We start from the raw sequence: 20,499 nt of genomic DNA on the forward strand, positions 1-20,499 counted from the left end.
AGGCGGGGTCGAGCGGCGAGCCTGCGCACGCGGCCCTGCCACCCCCCTCCTCTCGGACTGTCTCGTTGCGCGCTAAAAAGGGGGACGCACGCGTATCACGTAGAATAGATGAGGTACGGCGTCTGCACTTTGAATACTCTCGCACCGCGGGTTGTGACACTGTTCCTGCGAGCACGTGTGGGGGTGCATCAGGCGATCCCGGAAAGCAAAATCATGTGCATAGACACACACACACACACACACACACACACAGACCATCACCGGTGGTGACCACCCAAGAGGACGAGGTGAGGGGTGGGGCGGGAGAAGAAGTGGGGACTGTGCGCAGCTGCGTGTAGGAGGATGAGCGCGGCACACTCGCCTCCTGCGTGCAAAGACACACACACGCACACAAACACGCACACAGAGGTACCAACGCGTATCGCTGCACATGGGAAGCACATGAGAGGGTGCACGCGCACACACCAATGCCGCACAAGCATGTTCGCGTGTCGACACGCCCGCCACGCCGAGCAACGGACGGGCTTGTCTCACCGTAGTCCGTTCACTGTTTTGTCTGCTCTTTTCAAACGACAGCGGGCAGTCTTTGCGGCGCACAGACTGCCGGTGATTAATCCACACACACACACACACACATACTCCAGCGATACACGGACACATGCACATAGACGTGCACATGCGTTGGGCCAAGGACGAGGAGTCCCCTGCAACACCTGCATCAGTGTTTCGTCCCCACTGGCCAAACCACTATCAGTGCACATGCCCCTTGCGCGCCTGTGTGTCTGTGCTTGTGTGGTGGTGATGGTGGTTCTCTTTCCCTCTACACGACTCGCGTGGGGCTGGCTGGTGTGTCGAGCTGCATCAACCGTCTCCAGAGCGAAAGCAGCTGCGCGGAGAAGCACACGTTCGGCCGTACTCGATGACGTGCCTGGACGAGCGCGTTCAGGAGGCCGTGAAATATGTTGAGGGGCGCCTCTGCTGCTGAGGCGGCCGCGCGCAGCTGTGGCGCGAGCACGTCCATGTAGAAGAGCATCACCACGCTTGGGCTGCGTGACACACCGAGCTGGCAGTGCACGACGCACGCAGGAGCCGCCAAAGCCTGCGAAACGTCGTAACCCACGGTGGCGGGGTTGGCCGGCCCCGGCAGACGCGCTGCTGCTGTCTGTGAGTTCTTGAGATGGCTGTCAACGAGCTGGCGCAACTCCGTCACATGCATGAGTGTGATAGTCCGTATTCCGGGGGTGCAAGAAGAAGCGCCAGGGGACGTACTCGAGGTGGACGACGCCGCCGTCCATGCAGCACACCAGGTGTGAAGCTTGGAAAGGACCTGTGTTACGGGACCGAGAGGCCCGCCTGCCGCGTTACCGCAGCCGGTCGCCGCCTGCAGCAGCGGTGTGGTGAGGCGGCGTACGCGCTCCAGCCGAGTAGCATGCGTGTCCTCGATGTAAAGCACCACACCATAGATGGGGACGTCTATGGTCCACTCGTGGAGTGGCGAGGCGCAACCGCCAAGCCGAGAGGCGCTAGCGTTCGCGCTGTCAGAAGGTGAGCCTGTACTGGCCAGCCCGCCGGGGCTCTGCACTTCCGTGGCGGGCTTCTCAAGAAGCCGCTGCAGCGACCCTACTATCTCAGCGATCTGACGCAGGCACGCCTCCTCGTGGTCGCGCACGCACGCGTCGAAAACCTCCAAGGCACGCGCAACGCACGAGCCAGCGTCCGCTTCGGCATCCACGGCCTCACTGCTGTCAGTGCCTGGCGCTCCGCCGTGGCACCAGGTCCTCGATGCGACGGACGCGCGCTGCTCAGCGTCCAGCGCTAACTCACTCATCATCGCCGGGGAAAATATGGCCACCGGATGAGAACGCAAGACGATACGGCAATGAACGCTTGTGCTGGCGGTGAAGAGCATGTGGCCCACCCCGGGCGCATGTTCCTCACTGAACCCGACGTTGTCGCCGGCGTGGTCGTCTTCGTTGCCCACGCACTGAACATCATACACGACATCTTCCGCGTTTTCACTTGGGGCGGAGGTTGCGGGCCACCACGGCAGTGGCGCTGCTTGCGGAGAGGCATTGTCGCCTGGGGAGGCGGCGCATGGTGCCGTGGTTGCCTGCTTCATCAGTGTGTGCCCGAGGAGAGAAAGCACCAGGCGCACAAAGACCGTATCGCCTGCGTCTGCTGCTGCGGAAGGGGACTGCACCGCGACGTCTTCCATCGACGGCGTTGCAGACGCCCTCGGCGGTAGGGCTGACTGCTTGAGGCGCTTCAGGAGAAGCTGTCGCTTGCGTGCCAGCCTCGAGACACAGAGCAGACCGGTGAGGAAAACATGACCCATAACAGGCATGCGGCTCTGCGCGTTATGGCCGTCTGATAGTGCGCCGTCGCCGCTGCAGGGCGACTTACTCGCAACGGCGGAGAGGCCGTTGAGGAAGTCTGTGACAGCCGGCGTCGTGTCGCAGAGCGTGTCACGGCAAAACATGACTACCGCGGCTTTCTGTTCCTTTGCAAGGAGAGGTCAACGGCACCTCTACGTGTGTATGTATGTATGTTTGTGTGTGTGTGTGGGGGGGGTTGGAGCTGGAGTTGGAGGTGCTGTTGTGAGCAGCGCACTCATTCGCGGGCGACACGCTGTGGCAGGTGCATGTCTGTAGGAGGCGAGGTGATGGAGAGCACGGAGGAGGGTGGTGGGGCCCGAGGGGTGGGGCAGCACCGGCAGCAGCTTAGCGTTCTCGCCGACACTCTAGGTACTCCTGATGCACCCGTGTAATCATCATTACGCACTATCCCTGTTGGCAGGGAGAGGACACACCTTTCCGTGCGCCGTATCTCAGGGCCCAGCGCACCCCTCCAGCCCTGCCAAATGCCGAGCCGTTTCGGGTGGTGTGACGCGGGGTCAAGCACCCACGATGTGGGGAGGTCAGAGCAATGTATCCGCTACTGATGGCGGCGGTGAGGCCCCTTGGATGGCGTGGCGCCGTCGCGACCCGCGGATCGACACGTTGGAAGACGAACAGCAAAGCAAGCACGCGTAGCGGCAGACGCAAGTGCGCCCTACACAAACGCGGTGAGGGCCGGCGATGCCTCGCTGCTCCGATCTTGTTGGGCGATGGGGGCGACATCGTTGGCGGCACAAGCGTTTCAATTCGCGTTGGGGTGTGTGACATCATTGAGGAGAGGAGGAGAGGGGGAGGGGGACGAAGAGGAGGGCGAAGAAAGGAAAAGAACAACAACAATGAACCACACAAGACACACACACACACACACACACGCACAACCTACAGGAAAGAAGATAGGATTTTTCCCAATACACACACACAAATATATATGTATATATATATAGGTATATATATATATATATAGAGCGCTGATTCAACAACGCGGATAGGGGAGGCCGGGAGCTGTGGCGCGGAGGCCTCTCCTCGAAACACAACACGAGCATGCAAGGACGAGAGGTTGAGCGCGGCGGTGATGGTGACCCGGCAGTAGAGCGGGGAGAGACCAAGAGTTCAGAGCGAAGGCGGAGTGTGGAGTATTCACGAGGTGAGGTGTAGGGTAGCGCGCACGTGTATCAAGTGCCACCACCTATCCTGCCCAGCCTCCTCCCTCTTTCCTCTTCGACTCCTGAGTTTCAGCTTCATCACTGGCCATCGAAAGTCCCCTCCCCCATACACACACAAACCTACCTACAGGCGTGCGTGTACGGCAAGGCGCGGCCTGAACAAGGACTTTGCTTCTCTCGCTACCAACTGTGTAGATGTGTGCTGCTCTGTGGGCCCGATGACCCCCTCTCCACCTAGGTATTGCCCGCCGCCTTCTTCACCTTCAGCTCCTCCTCGTGTTTAGCCACGAGGGAGTTCCACAGCTCCTTCACCTCCGGATGGCGCTCGAGGAAGAGGTTCCACAAGAACGCCCGCCCGCTCACGGGTTCTGATATGTCCTCGGGTCGCACCGAGGGCACGCGCTTGGCCGTGTCTTCGGGGTCGATCACTGGGTCGTACCCATCCTTTGTGAAGAACGGGTTCTGCAGCGCTGCCTGGATCGTGATGCGCTCCCGCGGGTCCCAGCGCAGGCAATCAATGATGAGACCCACCTCATCCTCGTCCTCGTCGCCGTAAGGGCTCCGCAGGAACTCCGCTAGCGGCGGCGTGATGGTGTTTGACGGTGGTGCGTTCTTCACCAGTTTCTTGATGGAGTTCATGAAAAGCTCTCTCGTCTCCTTATCGCGGTATTCGGCGATAGACTCGATGGCGCTCGCCGACGGCTCGCCCAGCACGCGGAAAATACTCAGCAGCTGGGACTTCCCGCCCATCGAGGTGGTGTAAAAGAGGGGGCGGCCGATCAGCATTTCAGCTGCAATGCACCCGATGGACCAGACATCGACGCCGTGGAAGCTGTCGTGGTCGATGAAGCCCATCGGGCTATTGATGGCGACTGTCAGCGTCTCTGGCGCAGCGTACCACTGGGTGCAGTTGTCCAGCACTGTCTGCACGTAGTCGGTTGTCGCGTTGAGCCCGACATCGCGGCCCTGGCCGAAGTCCGTGATGCGGGTGCCGTAGCTGCGGTCGAGCATGATGTTCTCCGGCTTCAGATCGCGGTGGATTACGGGGCACAGGTGAAGGTAGCCGACACCGCGGAATATTTGGTACAGAATAAACTTGCGGTAGTCGCGGGTGAGGGAGTGGAGGGCGACCGTTGTCAGCGGGCAACACACAGGAGCGCCAGCCTCGTCCCCAACATCTACTCTGCCACCGCTACGACTTTGCTCCGTGCTGTTATGCAGCGCGGCTGTGGCCTGATCCTCACCTTGCGCCCCTGCCTGTGCGTTCAGGCACGACGCCGGCACAGGGGACGAGGTGCTACGGACATCTGCGTTCACCTTGCCGCAGTTCGCCATCAAAAGCTTCACACGTCGCAGCCACGTCTCGTACCCCGGCGCCAGCTCCGCCGCCGTCACGATGGTGGAGTCGAGCACCTCGCGCAGCGTGTAGTCCATCTTTTTCATAACTACGTAGACGCCGTCGAAGGTGTGCTGAAGCTGCAAGATGGAGTCGTACGTCATCATCTCCACACCGCCGAGGGGAATGAAGAAGTCCGTCGCCGACATGACATTGTCGTGCTGGAACGCCATCATGAGCTGTATCTCCCGAGTGGCGCACAGCCACATACGCGGTTGGTTGTTTTCAAAAAGCTGACGCAGTTTCTTGATGGCGACGAGGGTGTTCGTGTCGTAAACCTCCTCCCGCTCCTCCAATGTTAGCGAGGCGTCCTCGTACTCCTCTGGCGGCTTTGCCTGGAACCTCTCTACAAGGTCGTTATCGCGGGCGGAGCAGACATAGCCGTAGCTGCCCTGACCGATCGGACCGACAGCCTCGTAGCGGGAGAGCAGCTCGAACAGTTCCATTGTCTCCTCGCCGTTCTGATGGAATATCATCATGCACCGCTTCGAGGCGAGCGGGTGCCGCAGGATGGTGGACAAGGGCAGTGGCTGCGCCATGAGGCCGACTAAAGATTTGTGTGAGTGTGCTCGATGGACTGCGCTGACGACACGAGCACCACCCTCTCCATGCAATACGCTTGCTTCGCCACTTGCCTTCACAGGGCATCGGCACAGAGAAAAGAAGAGAGAAGAAGGACGTCAGCAATCGAGAGAACGGGATGCGCCTCAGCAGACGCGCAGACGGAGTCTCGACTGGAAGTGTGCGCAAGTAGCCCAGGAGAGATGAACGGAAAGCATTGCTTCAGCGGTCCAACGCGTCCGCATTCCACCCGCGAACAAGCCGGCAAACGGATACGCATGCACAACCACACAGCCACCGATCACCTGCTGCTAACGCCTGGCCGTCGTGGGACAAGCCGTCCTGCCGCCGAATCGGGTCATGCGCCTAACGAGCTCTTCCTGCCCTTCCTCGCCCTCTCGTCGAATACGTGCTGCGCGACGGACTCCGCACGGACCTGGCTGGACTGCATGCCTTCATCCCAGCGGGCCACGTCCAGGGTCCTGCGCTCGAGGGCGGAGGCGGCAGGCGTCTGCCGTGAGTGCAACAGCGGGGTGGTCTCCGCTACCCTTTTTTTTTGTATCTTCGCCTTATCCTACTTGTCGACTCTTCGAGAACTGGAGGAGGGGGGAGGGGGAGAGGGAGGGAGGGTGCGGTGCCGCCGGCGTGTCGCCCTTGCACACACGGATGGGGCGGAGCGGCGCAGCCGAAGCACGTGGGCTGTCAGTAAAAAAGTGCACACAGCCGAAAAAGGGCAGCCGTGGATGCGATGGCACCGTGGCGCGCCGCCGCCCCAGCTGCGGTGGTGCTGTCATTACCTGGTTGTTCGTCGTTCTCTGTTGTGCTGTCTCTCCCAAAGACTGATGGAGGCCAAGCGTCCGCGAGGCCTTGGCAGGCGTAGCAGAGAAAGCAGCCGGTCGTCGTCGGCGAGGCTTCGGATGCGGAGGCAGCGTCGGCAACGGTTGACGGTGATGCCCCGCTCGTGCGCGGCGTCATGGCGCTTGTGGTGTTCAGCGCCAACATCTCCAACTGCCGCACCGCCGTGTTTGCGTTCTGGCCACGGTAGCATGAGGTGATGGAGGCAGGGCAGCCGCACACGCAGCACATCGCGATGACGCTATCGATGTCCGCTTCGTTCACATTCACACCACCCAAGTCGCGACGCACGTGCAGCGGCGCTGCCAGGCACATATCAGTGCGGTTCAGCTGCGCCGTTCGAGCTGGTAGCGCCTTCCTGGTAGTCTTTCCGGCCGACTGCGTACTTCCCGCCTCTGCTAAGCCTTCGCCATGAACGTGCGTGTGACAGGCAGAGGCATCATCGATCCCACGAAGGAGCTCCTGCATTGCAGCGGGGTGCACCTCCAGCCGCTGCACGGTGTTGAGCACGTTGAAGATCATGGTGCGGTACGATGTCATCATGGTCAACACAAACTGCTCCAGCGTGCGGTGGACAGAGCGAGTGGCGGTGCCCGTACACAGCGCAGGCGTGTAGCTGCCGGCAATGCCGCAGAGACGCGTGTACATGATCGTTTCTTTGGGCAGCATCGCGCGCAGCGGCCGAAGGCAAACAACCTCGTGCGTAAAACCGCGGAACCCGGCGCCGTGTACGACGCCTTCGCCACCGGCGCCCGTGACAAGCGCCTCGAGTGCCGCCGTGGCGCACCGCACAGCGTTGCTGCCGAGAAGCAAGTGCGACCTTGTTTTCGAATTCGTGCCTTCTAACGACACGTGCTCATCGAAGGGCGCTTGTTCTTCGGAACACTGCGCCGCGTCCTCGCGAATCCCTTCCTCGTGTGCCACTCCGCCAACGACAACAGCTGTTGCTGCTGCTGCTGCTGCGTTGCGCTGGCGGTGCTCCTGACACACACGTTGCGCCGCACGGCAGAGCGTCTGCTGCCGCACACGCGCATAGAGAGCTTCGCGGTCGCTCAGCGACAGCCGGCTGACGTGCAGGGCGTAGCGCAGCTCGCTTAGATAGGTGCCTGAAAGAAGATCGCTGTAGCGAAACAGGCGGATTTCCGAGTCGTCGAACAAGCGCGCGGTTGCCGCGGCCGTCTCGCCACTTTCGCCCGCTTGACGCTGCGGCCGTGGCTGCGGCGACGGTGCTGAAGTCGAACCACCACCACGGTGAGACAGCTCTGGTGTGGCGATGTTGGCTCCACCCGCATGGGCAGCACCCGTCCTCTCTGCCGCAGTGGGGTTGTTCTGCTGCTTCTTCGTCCTCTTGTGCCCGCACGGGACTTCGCCGTGGTACACCCACCGCGGTGGCTGCTGCTGCACGTACTTGCGCAGCGTGGCGAACTGCTCCTCCATTGCCGACCGCACCCGATTGACTGCCTCATGTCGGCCGCTGATCGCGTGCAGCGATGATGGTGAAGAAGTCGATGAGGATAGCGGCGGCGGCAGCGGAAGTACGAGTTCGTCTTCACACAAGTGGAACGGCAGCAGTATCAGACTGGACGCCAACGGTGTGCTCCTGGCGGGCGGTGAAGACGTGGGTGTGCTGCGCGACTTCCCACCCTGAGCGGGCGCCTGCCGCTGCGGTGTCAGATGCTGTCGGCGGATTTGGTCTCGTGTCTTGTACCGCAGCTGACCGAGCTCGCGCAGCAGCATCATGGAGTTGGGGCCGCCTGAGACGGCCACCGCGAGCGGTGTGTCACTCGGCACGCGGCACTGCTGAAAGGCGTTCTCGCGCACCGCACCGGCGCAGTAGGCGAGGAAGCAGTCCGGGCAGTACAACTTCGTCGGCCCATCGCGACTGACAACTGTGCCAATGGCCTGCTTGCACTTGAAGCACTGCGTCATTGTGTGGCGCGCACGTGTGTTGGCTGTCCTTGTGGAGATGGCAGGCAGCGGTAGCAAGGTGTTTGCGCGTTGCGCGTGTGTGAGAGCTTCAGGGGGAGTGATTGGGGCAGGGGAGGCGCATGTGAAAGGAAGAGAGGGGCCGCATAATCATGGTGGCGCGAGCACGCATCCGCCGCTTCCACTCCCTGCCGGGTGCTGCAGGTAGAAGCTGGAAAAGGGTGCTGGAGGCGCCCGTGCGCGCCATCAGGAGTGGCGCGCTCACTACTTTCCTCTATCTGTGACGTGCACGCGACAGACGCACGTTTCAAACCTGCGAAAACACAACAGGAAAGCCTCCGTGACATCAGCCGTGGGTCATGGGGATGTGGCGTGTTTGGCGACGACGGGCAGAACAACAGCGAGCGAGCAACAACAACGAGTACAGCACATCAGCAGCAGTGGGAAGAGAGGACGAGGGGTGGTACCACCACCACCGTTCCCTACATAGAAGGACAGCCTGTGCAGAAAGCGAAAGCGAAGCCTTCACGTCAAGAGCAACACGACGCGGGACGCAGGCCGAATCCTTTTCCTTCTCGACACACACACACACACACGGACACAGACACGGACACGGACACGGACACGGACGGATACACACAGGGGAAGAGTGAGAGGGACGGATGATGGGCAAAGTCTAAGACGCAAGGAGAAAAAGGAAAGCACCACGGAGACAGGAGCACCTTACACAACGCCGTGACCCGTGCCAGACGCGTTACAGCTCGTAGATGACGACAGCAGAAGTGGCAGATTTGCGAGTGGCTCTCTTGCTCTTTCTACTGCCCTTCAGCTTCTTGCTGGCATCGAGGAGCGTGGTGCTGCTGTCAACTGCCTCTTGTGTCGCCGGCACATCGGCTCCGTTGGCCAATGACTCCAGCGTGCACGCTGTTTCCGGTGCTGCTGCGTCGTCTGCGGCCATGTCACTCGGTGCTGTGCCGGAGGGGGACGCTGGAGGGGTGGTGGCCGTGTGCTGTAAAGCGGAGGCGCGCAACTGCGATGGAGAGCTTGTCGCACTGGCTGCTGACGCCTTCTCCTGCTTCTTCAGCTGTCGCGCCTGCCGTGCCTGCTGGCGTCTCAGCGCTACCACGGGCTCCTCTAGCTCACACAGAACGTCGCGCACACCCTGCTCCTCGGCACGATCGTTCAACACGGCTGGAGTCACAGTGGCGAGGTGCGCAAACACCGTGTCCACAAATTTCCACTGCGAGTAGTGCACACGGTACGTCACTGCCCACGGCCGCGCCGTCCATGGAAGATACACGCCAGCCGCCGCCGCAGATGCTTCCGGTGCCGAAGCGTCCGCGCCGCTACTGGAGTGCGGCCGCTTAGACCGCGGAGCCGACCCGCCTGAGCTGCTAAAGAGGGCCAGGCAGCAACCGGTGCGTCGAAGCATTACTCACCGTATGTGCTTGGAGCGGGAGAGGGGCTGCAGCGAGACCGCTCCTGCGAAGACGGGCGATAGGCCGTCGGAGAAGGAGGACACTGATCGTGCGTGGGTATGTGTCGGAGAAGTCGTGAGAATCAGAGAGAGAGAGAGGGATAGGGAGGGGAAGAGGAGGCGGATAGGATTGAATTTAACGAACAACAACAGCAAAAAAAATCCCCAAACACCGAGGCGTGCGCGTGAAACAAACAACGGCGGAGAATTCCGTCGGATGGCAAGGGCAGATCGACACACGCGCGCAGACTTAGAGCAGTGGTGCTGGCAAGCGAAAGAGGGGGAGGGAGAGACGGGTGAGGGAGGGCGATGGCTACCGCAGTCGAAACGAAGAGGCGAACCAGACGAGAGATGCGTGCGTCGTGTGTAGTGGTGTGTTCCCCCCTTCCTCCTATCGAAGATGCACCGTTCGACAAGTGCCGTGGCAGGAGGGGGCGTGGAGGACGACTCACGGACGAGATGAGTGGAGGGCAACCAGTTGATGATGATGATCGAAGAGGAGGGACGTAAAAAACAAGTCTAGTGAAGAAGGTAAGACCAAGAGGGAGGGGAGGTGGATGTGTGTGTGTGTGTGGGGGGGTCCCATGAAGGAGGTGTCAAAAGTCAGCAGAGCACACCGGCACAGATATCCGAGACGGGCAACCGATGACAAGCAAGGAGAGACGCACTGAGGCAGTACTTGAGGCGATGGCGGGTGGTGGTGGTGGTGGTCGTGGGGTGGGTACAGACCACGGCCGGACCTTCCAGAAAGGGCACGCGACGAGAAGAACCAAGTAAGTAAATCAAGGAGGTTGTCTAGAGTAATTAGAGCGAGAGAGAAGAGGGGCGAGGGGATGGACGCGTCGTCGATGCGGTGTGCACGACCCACGTGGTTAAAAAGGAGAGATGAAAGGAAGGGGGGGGGGAGAGAGAGAGAGAGGGGAGGGTTGGCAGCGGGGAATGCCACTGCAGCTGCGGAGGCCGAATGACGCGAAGGAGGTGTGCGTAAGGGGAGGGGGGACGTATGCTATGACGTAGTGGTTGGCTGTTTTTCGGTGTGCTTTCGTCTCGCATGCACAGCTTGAAGAAGCCACTGGAGCACCCACTGCTGCGGCGAAGGTGATCACCATATGGAGGAAGCAGGCGGGCGGGGCGAGAAGAGGGTTGGAGGGAGGGAGGATGGAGAGTAGATAACAGCACATGATGTGGGCGTGAGAGAACCCCAGAGGAGGAGAGTGGCCGGCATGTAGGCACATAGAAAACTGCGTACCGTATCGCGTGTCTCCGAGGACTGCGATGGGTGTGTGTGCGAGGGAGCGTGGCATACGGTACGTGCGCGCCAGCTGTCGCTCCGTTTTCGTTCCGCTCTCTCCCCCCTCCTCCATCCCCCCTCGACACACACACACACACACACACACACACACACACACACAGGCATATATATATATATAATGAGTTGACTGCACGCAAGGAAGGGCCAGGAGTGTCGAGAGAGAGAGAGAGAGACAGAGAAACGAGGTAGACGTGCGCGTACGTGTGTAGTTGTCTGGGCATGAGTGTAACCAGCTTACACACAAACGGGCACCGTAAGCATCAAGCGAACGGGCCCGCGATCGGCGTTGAGCAATCACGGACACCGCCACCTTTCCTTTTCCTTTCTACGCCGGCGTGTGCGTTTTCTGCTTCTCTCTCTCGTGCATGTATGGAGGCACATTCGTGCGTACATGTGTGTGCGTGTGTATGCCTCGCACGTCCGTGGTGCATCATGGGCACATCTCAGTTCGTGCACGGCTGCATTCCACAACGCAGGCGCACATGGGTAGCCGCGTCCAGCGTCCGCTCACGCATGCACACACGCGTACACTTTACTTCTTAAGCCCTCCCGTATTACGAACACGACGTACGTGACGTTGTGGGAGAGGGGTGGGCAGGTGGGCGACAGAGGCCTGGAGAGAGAACTCGGGAGCCGTGACGGGGGGTGGGTGGGGGTGGACTGGTGCCGCGTCGTTCTTTAACATCACACAGAAAATGTTCATCGGCATCAAACCAAATCGACACCAAACAACACGAACATCGCGGACGAGAGAGGAAGAGGGGGGATGAGAAGGGGTGGTGGTGGCACGCACGCACATAATAGCACGAGAGAAATCGAAACAGACGAATGCAGCAGAACAACGTAAGAACACGTGACGAGGCACCGGGCGAGCAAGCAAGAGGTAGAGCGATGGAAAGCGTGTGGTGGTGCGCAAGCGCCGATATTATGCACCGACTCGCGCATACCGACGCAGCTGCACACCACTGACAGAGTAACAACGGCATTGCGCTCGACGGAGTCGGTGATCAGAGTGACCTCATGTAAAGCACTCGCGCATGCGTTTGTCGGCGCAGGCGTGCGCGCACAACGTATCTCAGGCTTGATGTGCGCGTACGGCATCCGGTATCGCCGCCTCGCGAGTCAGCGAGCGGGAGGAGAGAGAGAACCGGTAGCGCGCGTACACACTCACACAGATGGTGCAGCGTCGAGGTAGAGGAGCGGTTGCCCAGCCTCCCTCCCCTTACCCCACATCAGTGCCCCATCGAGTCCAAGTCCTCACAGTTGCCTAGAGACAGCTGCAAGCCAAACAGCTGAAACGAAAGCGTCTCGCTCAGCTTCACGAGGAAGTGCCTTGGGTACGCGATGTCGAGCGCATCGTGCAGGGCCGCACCGGCCGTCAACGCCGCCCGCACATCCGACAAGTCTAGCGATGTCCCGCCACTGTTCCCGTTCCAGGCCCGAATGATGCCGTGTATCGACTTGCTCACCTCCTCCTCAAAGTCGCGCACAAACTGCACGTCCGCGGCGGAGGGCCTCAACAGGCGGTGCGGAACCCGCACGAGCTGCACGGAGGCGTCCCTTGCCGGTACCGCGATAGCAGAGGAAGAAGCGCGCCGTTCCCCGGCGCCGCTCTTACTCTTCTCCAGTATCCCATCGTGGAGGGCGGCGGGGGAGGTGAAGACAGAGGAGCCGAGGGCTGCTGACCCCGGGGTCGCCCGCATCGGCGTTAGCGACCCGGCAGGTCCGTTCGCCATGCAGCGACGAAGGGGCAGGGTGGCGTCGTCCAGCGCGGTCTTCGTGCTCGTGGTGTTGGCCGAGTCGCTGCCGTCATCGCCGCTGCCGCCTGCCGCCTTCGCACTGTCCTTTGCTGCGCCGCCGATCGACGTTGTCCAGGCCACCGGCGAGCGAGACCGCCTCTGCTGCTGGTACTGCTTCGACCGCGTTGCCTTGTCCTGCGACCCACCTGCGCCGGCGCCACTGCCGACAGCAACGGCGGTCTTTTCCTGCGCCAAGATACCATAGCTGAGGTGGTGCAGCTGCCGCAGCTGCTCGTAGCGCTGCAGCGCGGCCCGCTGCCAACCGGACAGCCCCTTGACACCATCGCCATCGTGCGTCACCTCGCGCGGCGGTACCGGCGAGAGCTGCGTCGCATCCCGCGCCGGCAGATCTAGCGCTACGGCGGCGGCGGTGCTGCTATCCTCTCGCGCTGCAGCCGCTCCGTCGCCCGCCAGCGCGGAGGTGGCCGGGGTGACGGCAGCGATGTGATCCTGCCCTTCCACGACCACCAGCCGCGGCAGCACCTCGTGCATCCGCTTCGTGGACGGGGAGTCCTTTGTGTAATGGAACACTTCCTTCAGCACGAAGAAGAGACCTGCCCCGACAAGGTAGTCCGGGATGTCGATCAGCTTGTTGATGCTCGGGAAGCACTGGAACAGAAAATTCTTAACGAAGTCGTAGTTGTCGCGGCTCTCCCGTTGCTGCTCCGGGTCGTCCCGGTCGTAGTTCGGAAGGTAAACTTGACCCACAAAGGACAAGTCCTTCGTTGCCTCACGTAACCACTCCCGCTCGCTGCGCACGCCGTAGCAGTCGAGGATGATGCCGTTGCGGTCGTCGACGCGCTCCAGCCTCGCCTGCTGCTCCTCCCGCGTCGGCAGCTCCCGCTGCTTCGCGTCGTCGAAGGGCGTGTGGCTGAAGATGAGCTGCCAGGCGTAGATGGCCGCCGCGCAGAACACGCGCGACGTCAGGTTGTACGCCATGCCCCACTCCTCAAACGGACGGTGGAATGGCTTCACGACGGGCTTGGCGTGCTGCAGTTCGTTCGGGTCAACGATACTCTCGTAGCGCATCGTCAGGGGCACAGGCAGCACTGTCTTGCCTGCTGCGCTCGCGCTGCTGTGGTAAGAGCGCGTCGCCGAGTTGAGGGTGGCGTCGAGCGAGAACGGACCGTAGCGACCGCTGGAGCTGCTGAGAACTTCATCGACGAGGCCGCGCCCGCCACTAGCGGGGATGAGCGCCTCGTACTTGCCACATACGTAGTGACGCAGGTGACGAAAGCGGATGTAGAGCAGACCCGTTTCGATCCAGCGTCGCTGCTGCGCCGTGAGTGGGCCACCAGCACGGTCATCGTCGTTGCAATCATTTCCGCTGAGCGGGCAGGTGACACTGCTGCCACGCATCGTCTGCCACGATCGGCGCCAGCGCTCGAGCTGATCGCTGGCGGCCATCCCACCGTACCGCTCATCCATCGCCGGGGGCGCCTCACTCTTCTGGCGCTCCTCGCTGGCGTTGAGGCACTGGTTCGCTGCGCTGCCGCCGCCGCTGTTGTCGAGGTACGCCATCGGCGCATTGGTAGGGTAGCGCAGCGCCACCATGCACGTTGCGTACAGCAGCGACGGCGGCGCGTCCAGGAGTCGGTGCATCGCCGAGACGGTGAAGCTGCTGCTCTCCCCGTGATAGTCACGTATGGCAAAAGTAGAGACACCGCTGGCGGCGAGTGGCAACGACGGAATACGGATGGGCGTGGACGAGGCGGCGCCATTTGCGCCGCCGCCGCTGCCGCCGCTGCTGCTGCTGATAGAAGAGGACGACGGCAGCCGTGCCGTGCTCGACGTGACTGCGGCAGCGGACGCCAACGCTGCCTTTCGTTGCTCCTTCGCCCGCTGGAAGCGCTCACGTGACGCGGACACGGCTGTTGTCGTAGTTGAAGCAGCAGCCTTGTCCTTCCCAGCTACGGTCCGACGCGTCTTTTCCGAGTTGTCTTCCTCCGTCGCCTCCGCCGCGGTGGGCGCCACTGAAGCGAGCGCCTGCTGCTGATGCTTTCGCGCTGCCATGTACCGTCTCAGCCGCCAGCGACACACCCACGACCGCACGAGCGCGTTGCGCCGCGCCGCTAGCACCTTTTCCCGCTGCGCAGCATTCTCCAGCAGGTGTGCCGTACGACGTTGCGCAACGGCGTGACGGTGGCAGCACAGGACGGCCCACCACATGGAGATCCGGCACACCGCTGCCATGTGTGTGTCTGTCGCTGCAGCGCGGGCGGACGCGATAGCGCTTGCACTCGTTGACGACGCATCGTCCACACAGGAAGCTAGGCTCTGCGAAGGTGCGGTGCGCTGTGGCATCTCCGTGGAGGAGTACAGAAACGTGGCCGGGCTGGACTTCGCGCTCAGGGCGTGATTTGAGTCGCCGTCGCTGTGGGTGAGGAGGGCTGTGTCGTCCATGTTCAGCCGCCGCGGCACACCTTGAAGGCTCGACAGGCTCGGCATGCTGCCCGCTACGCGCACAGGCACGGAGCTGCACTCACGGTACGGCACGTCATCGTCCTCCTTGTGCTCCTCAAAGCGCAAGTGGCCGCCATCGCTGTGGCTGCTGAGTGGATGAAGGGTGCCGGGCGGCGGCGGCGGCGGAGGGCTCTGCAGCGGGTTCCCCCCTGCGACGGCCTCCTCGTCGTCCGCCACCAATGGCAGCTGGCACGCGGAAATCGGCCCGTCCTCACTCTCTGGACTTTCCTCCTTCCGCGTGGGGCTGGCTGTGACAGCGACAGGTGAAGCTGCTGCCGTTGGCGCTGACATCATTGGTGGCGTGGAGGCATCAGTCTCCTCTGCTGGGGTGCCATCGCAGAGGCTCCCGCCTACCACGGCCGGCGCGTTCACGCTCGCCGAGGCCGAGGACGGCGGTAGCAAGTATGAGAGCGGCTCTTCGGCACCCGCGTCGGCGACATCATCCCGACCCGCGGCAAGGGGCTGCAGCGCCGTCCATAGCGTCCAGGCTTTGACAAGTTGGCGCTGCAGCTGCAGGTGCTCGTTCTTCTCCTGTTGAGCCGGTCCTTGCTGCGCCGGCGACGCGGTGGAGAGTTTTTTGCGAGGTTTGCTGGGGCCGGCCGGTTTAGACGTCGATGGCGCCTTCTGCGACGTGCAGAGCGCTGGGCGCGACTGGTAGATACCGCCCCCACCGGTGCGACCTGACTTGCCTGTACCGACACTGGTGGATCGCTTGCCACCGGTCTTGCCAATCGTGCGCTTGGTCCTCACATTCACCGTGGCCGCACCGCCACCATGGGCGCTTCCTAAGGAGCTGGACAACTCTGTTGTGCTCCAGTTGAAGGTGGAGTTTTGCCGACTGCTCGTGTGCTCACGCTCCGCGCCCAGTCGGGGCGAGTACGCTACAGCGCCTGCTGCTGCTGCGCTGGGTTGCACGCAGCGGAGCAGATACCACTCCACGGAAGCACATGCGTTGCCTGCAGTGCCCTCCGTGCTGCGCGCGCTGGTGGAGCGCCCTTGCAGGTCTTCTTCCACGCTGCCATCGCCCACCTCGTCATCGTCTGCCGCCATGGTAAAGGTGAAGAGCGGCGAGTACGGCATGACCATCCCGTTGGCGCGCGCGCGCGGCGTGCTGCTCACTGAGGAGCGGCCTGTCACGCTCCCGCCACCGCTGCTGCTGCTGAGCTTCGAGGACTTCAGTTTATTCCCCGTGGCGCTGCTCGCGGACTTGGGAAAGACGAATGCATTGGAAGATTTGAGAGCGGCGCCAAGGGTCGGGCTTGTGACGATAGCCTCAACATCGGTGATCACCGCCGCGTCCTTCTCTGCGGCTGCGTCGTCGCTGCTCCGCCCTGCCATGTCGATGGCAAGGCTGCTCAGACACTTGGGCGGCACAAAGAACGGCGTGTTCAGCATGTTCGACGCCTCAAGCCACACCAACCGCGTCGCCGCGGTACCACCAGCACTGCTCACCGTCGGCCGCTGCGCAATGGCAGCTTCCGGGGCCGTCACCGGTGAGCCGAGGGCGTGGCGGACGACACCGCACAGCTCGTCGAGCTGCGCCGCGACCTCTCGCCTCTGCGCACGCAGAAACTCCACGAAGCGAGGAGGGGCAGCAGAGGTCGACACCGCGGGGTCCACACGAACTGCCGCCGCCGCCGTTGTCGAAGGGCCGACGGCGCTGCTCTGGCTTTGGCTCGCGTGCATGCTACCAGCATTAGGGAAGGTGAGCGCCGGAGGCGGAAAGAGATTTTCCGCCATGCCGACAGACGACGCCAACACCGGCGACCCGGCTTGCGCCGCCGGAGGCGTTGCTTTATCGAAGCGGCCGCTGGTGCTCTCATCTGGGCAAACGACGGCGCAAGGCGTGTCGTTGGTGATCGTGCCGGACGCCATGAGCGCCGCTTGCGAGCCGAGGGATGCGCTGCCTCCGCCGACACTCTTCACCGGCGATACAACGTTGTTCGCTGGCACCTGGGCGAGGGCGACACCGTCGCTGAGAGTGCTCAGCAGCGTGACGACGGCCGCCTGCAGCGTCTGCAGCGCGTCTGAGAGAGAGGCGGCTCTGGCCGCTGCTGCCGCCGCCGCGGAGGCGCGTCTGCTCATGTGCCCCGCCGTCGCGGTCGTCGCCGTGTTGGCCAGCGACGACGCCGTGCTGTTCCGTGAGATGCTTGGCTTGCGCGGGGTGGTACTCGTACTTGAGTTGGTGGTGCTGGTCATGGCGCCGCCCTTGCCGCTGCCCAGCCCACGGTTGCTGTGCCCACCGTGAAGCTGTCCGCGCACGGACACGACGGAGCGCCGCCCCGCCTCCTCACCACCACTTTTCTCTGTCGATGCAGAGGCGTTGGCCGCCGCTGCAGACGCCGAGAGGGAGGCGTGGGCAACCCGCACAAACGACTGCAGCGCCAACGTCACGGCTGCACGCTGCTCTTGAACCGACTTCATGTTGTCAGCAAAGGGCTGCAGGCGCGCGGCACAGTACTTCGCCACCTGCTGCGAATACACATCTGCCATGGCCGCCGCCTCGACCCCCACCGCCGTTGACGCAAACGCGGCAGCGTTGCCCCCCTGTGCGTGAGGGGTGTCTTCGCCACCGGTGGCCGTGTGCTGCAGCTGCTGCGTTGACGAGCCGAAGATGCTAGGGCGGTTGACGGAGGTAATGCGACCAACACTGCCGCTGCGCATCGGTACGGTGGACGGCGAGCTCGCGCTCGATGCGCCGCGCCGCGCCGCCGGCGACTTTGTTCGCCTCCCTGCGGGAGTGCTGGCCCGCTGCGACACGGACGAGGTCCGCGGTGGCGCGGGGATTTCTACAGCTGTCGTGGTGGCGAATAGCGATGACGTCGCCGCTCCTGTGACAATGCGTGGTCGCACCCCACCACGAGGGGTGTGCTGCTGTTGCTGCTGAGGACCAGAGCGCAGAAAATGCCCTGACACCGCCAGGCTGCCGTTGAGAGCGCTCGGCACTCTCTGGGAGTGGTTGGTGCTGCACTCCTTCGCGTCGGTGGTGCCAAGCGTCGTGGGCGGCGGCTGCACATCGTGCTGGCGCTCTCCTCCCTTCATGAGGGACAGACCGGCGACCCAGTCCATGTTCGGCTCATCGCCCACCTCCGCACAGAGCTTCATGTACGTGGTCGCCAGCTTCGCATAGTCCTGCAGTGGTGATGAGGCGCCGTGCTCTTCCACGTGACTAGCACTCGCGCTATGCTGCACCGGCGCGAGCACGCGCGCCAGCGAGCCTTGCCGCCGCCCTGACGGAGGCTTCGTGCTAGCTGCTGCTACATGCGTTCCTGTGCTGTGCGCACCACTGCGATCGCTACGGTTACTTGCGTAGCTGCTGGTGATGGGGTGCTGATGGTTCGCCGTGGCGTTGGAGGAGGCAGCAAGGCTGTCCTTGTCACCTGCGAGAAAGAAGGAGCCACGCTCGAGGCTGAAGTTAAGCGGCGACGGGGCTCCTGGGGAGGACTGCTCGGATAGCATCCGCTTCGGCGCCTGGATGGCAATGCTAGGCTGATAACCGGCACGCCAGCCGAGCTGCGTCGGGGAGGAGGGTGAGAAAGTTGTTCCGCCCACCGCAGCGTTGCTTGAGCTACCGGCAAAGGTGCTTGAGGAGGCCCCTGCCCGTGTCCTCCGCGACCGCGGCGGGCGTGACGGCGCCGGCGACGGATCTGCGCGGCGCCGGTGGCCTGCTGCCACTGCCCCACCGGTGACAGTGCCTGAGCGAGTGCCTTGTGGCAAGACGTCGCGTGTCCGGCCAGTGCCGACGCGGTTGACCGCGCCACCGCGGCTCGCACTGCCGCCTACAAAAGCGGCTGCCGCCCCGCGCTGGCGCATGTACGACGTTGCCAGTGCGTTGCTGCCGCTGACGGAGCCATCCAGTGGCCCGTACGTGGAGGATGCTGATTCGACGTCTCCCAGCAGCATCGCTGACGGGGTACCGTTGCTGACGGAGGCAGTCCCCGCTGCACCGGTGTGCTGCCGCACGACGGAGCGCGGGCGCCGACGAATATGGGTACCAGAGGGTAGGCGGTTGCGTGTGCACGCCTCAGATGCCGGCAGAGGCTCCACATCGCGCAGAAAGGGGGTTGTCACGGTCACATTCGCGTTCGCTTCACCTGGGCCGCGCTGACGACGGTGATGATGGCTGCGGTGCTCGCTGTCGACGCCAGCCCCTGTCGTCTCCTCAACTTTCAAGGGGGAGCTGGGCCCAGAGCCGGCGGCGGCCTCCCCCATGCCAATGATTCGATTGCGGCCATGCAATAAGGAGCCGCCGCACGCCGAGTTCACGGATTCGCTGAGGCTATCGAAGGACTGGCCCACGCCAGTGCCGTTCGCCCGCCCGACGCCGAGGTGCGTGACCGTGGCGGAGGGCAGCTTCAGCGAGAACAGGAACGGCACCGCGGCACCAGCGGCTCTGGCGCCGGCGGCGACGGCAGCGGCTGAGGGTGACAAGACAGACGCGGGCACGCCAGTGTTGCTGTGCGGTGATGACGCGGAGATTTCCGCTTGGGGGTACCGGGCGTCGTCATTATCGCTCGCGGTGGTGTGGTGCTGCAAGGTCCGCTGGGCGCCATCGCCCGCGCGGGCTGGGGATTCGAAAAAGCAGATGGGGGGCTCTTGCGACTTGCCAGACACGCCAGAGTTTCCTCTGCCTTGTCCGTGTGGCAGTAAAAGAGGCTGCTGTTCATGTCTGGGATACGTTGGGCTGCTCTTGGTGACACGTGGTGTGCTGTTCGCTACAATAGAGGAGCCGGCCGCCGCGGCGTCACATGGCGTCTGATCCGAGTCGTGTAAGAGGTTGTCGCCTCGGATGCCATCGGTGTCCAGGACGAGGGGAAGCGTCGGAGAACCCTCTTTACCACAGACAGTGACGGAGCTGCTCCTGTGCTTGCTTGCGGCTGACCGAGCGGGCTTCAGCTCGACGAAGCTGCGCGGCGTCGGTGAGGCTGCGTGCCCGTTGCGCTTCATTACGTGTGGTACGAGGGATAGGAGAAGAAGCTTCGTTCGACACACTACATACACTACACACACGAACACGTGTGCGGGTCGATGCGAAGGCGCCCACCTCCTCCAAAAACAAACAAGAGGGAAGAATCGACAACAACAGGAGGAGGCAAGAGATGACAGCGCCGGGAGGATGAGGGGTGGTGGTGGTGGCGGGAAGACAAGAGA

General features: G+C 62.8%; 5 protein-coding genes across 5 annotated transcripts; all 5 read right to left on the reverse strand.

Annotated features, from left to right (window-relative positions):
* Nucleotides 1-820: 820 nt before the first annotated feature.
* On the reverse strand, nt 821-2,479 carry LMJF_13_0770 (conserved hypothetical protein; the record flags this gene model as incomplete). The annotated part of the gene is made up of 1 exon (XM_001681769.1): nt 821-2,479. One exon carries the CDS (start codon nt 2,477-2,479, stop codon nt 821-823), a length of 1,659 nt encoding a protein of 552 aa, XP_001681821.1.
* A 1,314-nt stretch (nt 2,480-3,793) lies between these two features.
* Nucleotides 3,794-5,494, reverse strand: LMJF_13_0780 (putative protein kinase; the record flags this gene model as incomplete). Its single annotated transcript, XM_001681770.1, has 1 exon — nt 3,794-5,494. The coding sequence occupies one exon, from the start codon at nt 5,492-5,494 to the stop codon at nt 3,794-3,796; it is 1,701 nt and encodes a 566-aa protein (XP_001681822.1).
* A 724-nt stretch (nt 5,495-6,218) lies between these two features.
* On the reverse strand, nt 6,219-8,300 carry LMJF_13_0790 (conserved hypothetical protein; the record flags this gene model as incomplete). The annotated part of the gene is made up of 1 exon (XM_001681771.1): nt 6,219-8,300. The coding sequence occupies one exon, from the start codon at nt 8,298-8,300 to the stop codon at nt 6,219-6,221; it is 2,082 nt and encodes a 693-aa protein (XP_001681823.1).
* Nucleotides 8,301-9,051: 751 nt separating this feature from the next.
* On the reverse strand, nt 9,052-9,729 carry LMJF_13_0800 (conserved hypothetical protein; the record flags this gene model as incomplete). The annotated part of the gene is made up of 1 exon (XM_001681772.1): nt 9,052-9,729. One exon carries the CDS (start codon nt 9,727-9,729, stop codon nt 9,052-9,054), a length of 678 nt encoding a protein of 225 aa, XP_001681824.1.
* A 2,589-nt stretch (nt 9,730-12,318) lies between these two features.
* Nucleotides 12,319-20,295, reverse strand: LMJF_13_0810 (conserved hypothetical protein; the record flags this gene model as incomplete). Its single annotated transcript, XM_001681773.1, has 1 exon — nt 12,319-20,295. One exon carries the CDS (start codon nt 20,293-20,295, stop codon nt 12,319-12,321), a length of 7,977 nt encoding a protein of 2,658 aa, XP_001681825.1.
* Between the last annotated feature and the right edge of the window lie 204 nt (nt 20,296-20,499).

The sequence above is a fragment of the Leishmania major genome, chromosome 13 (genome assembly GCF_000002725.2).
Source record: "Leishmania major strain Friedlin complete genome, chromosome 13".
In the NCBI taxonomy this organism is placed as follows: domain Eukaryota; phylum Euglenozoa; class Kinetoplastea; order Trypanosomatida; family Trypanosomatidae; genus Leishmania; species Leishmania major.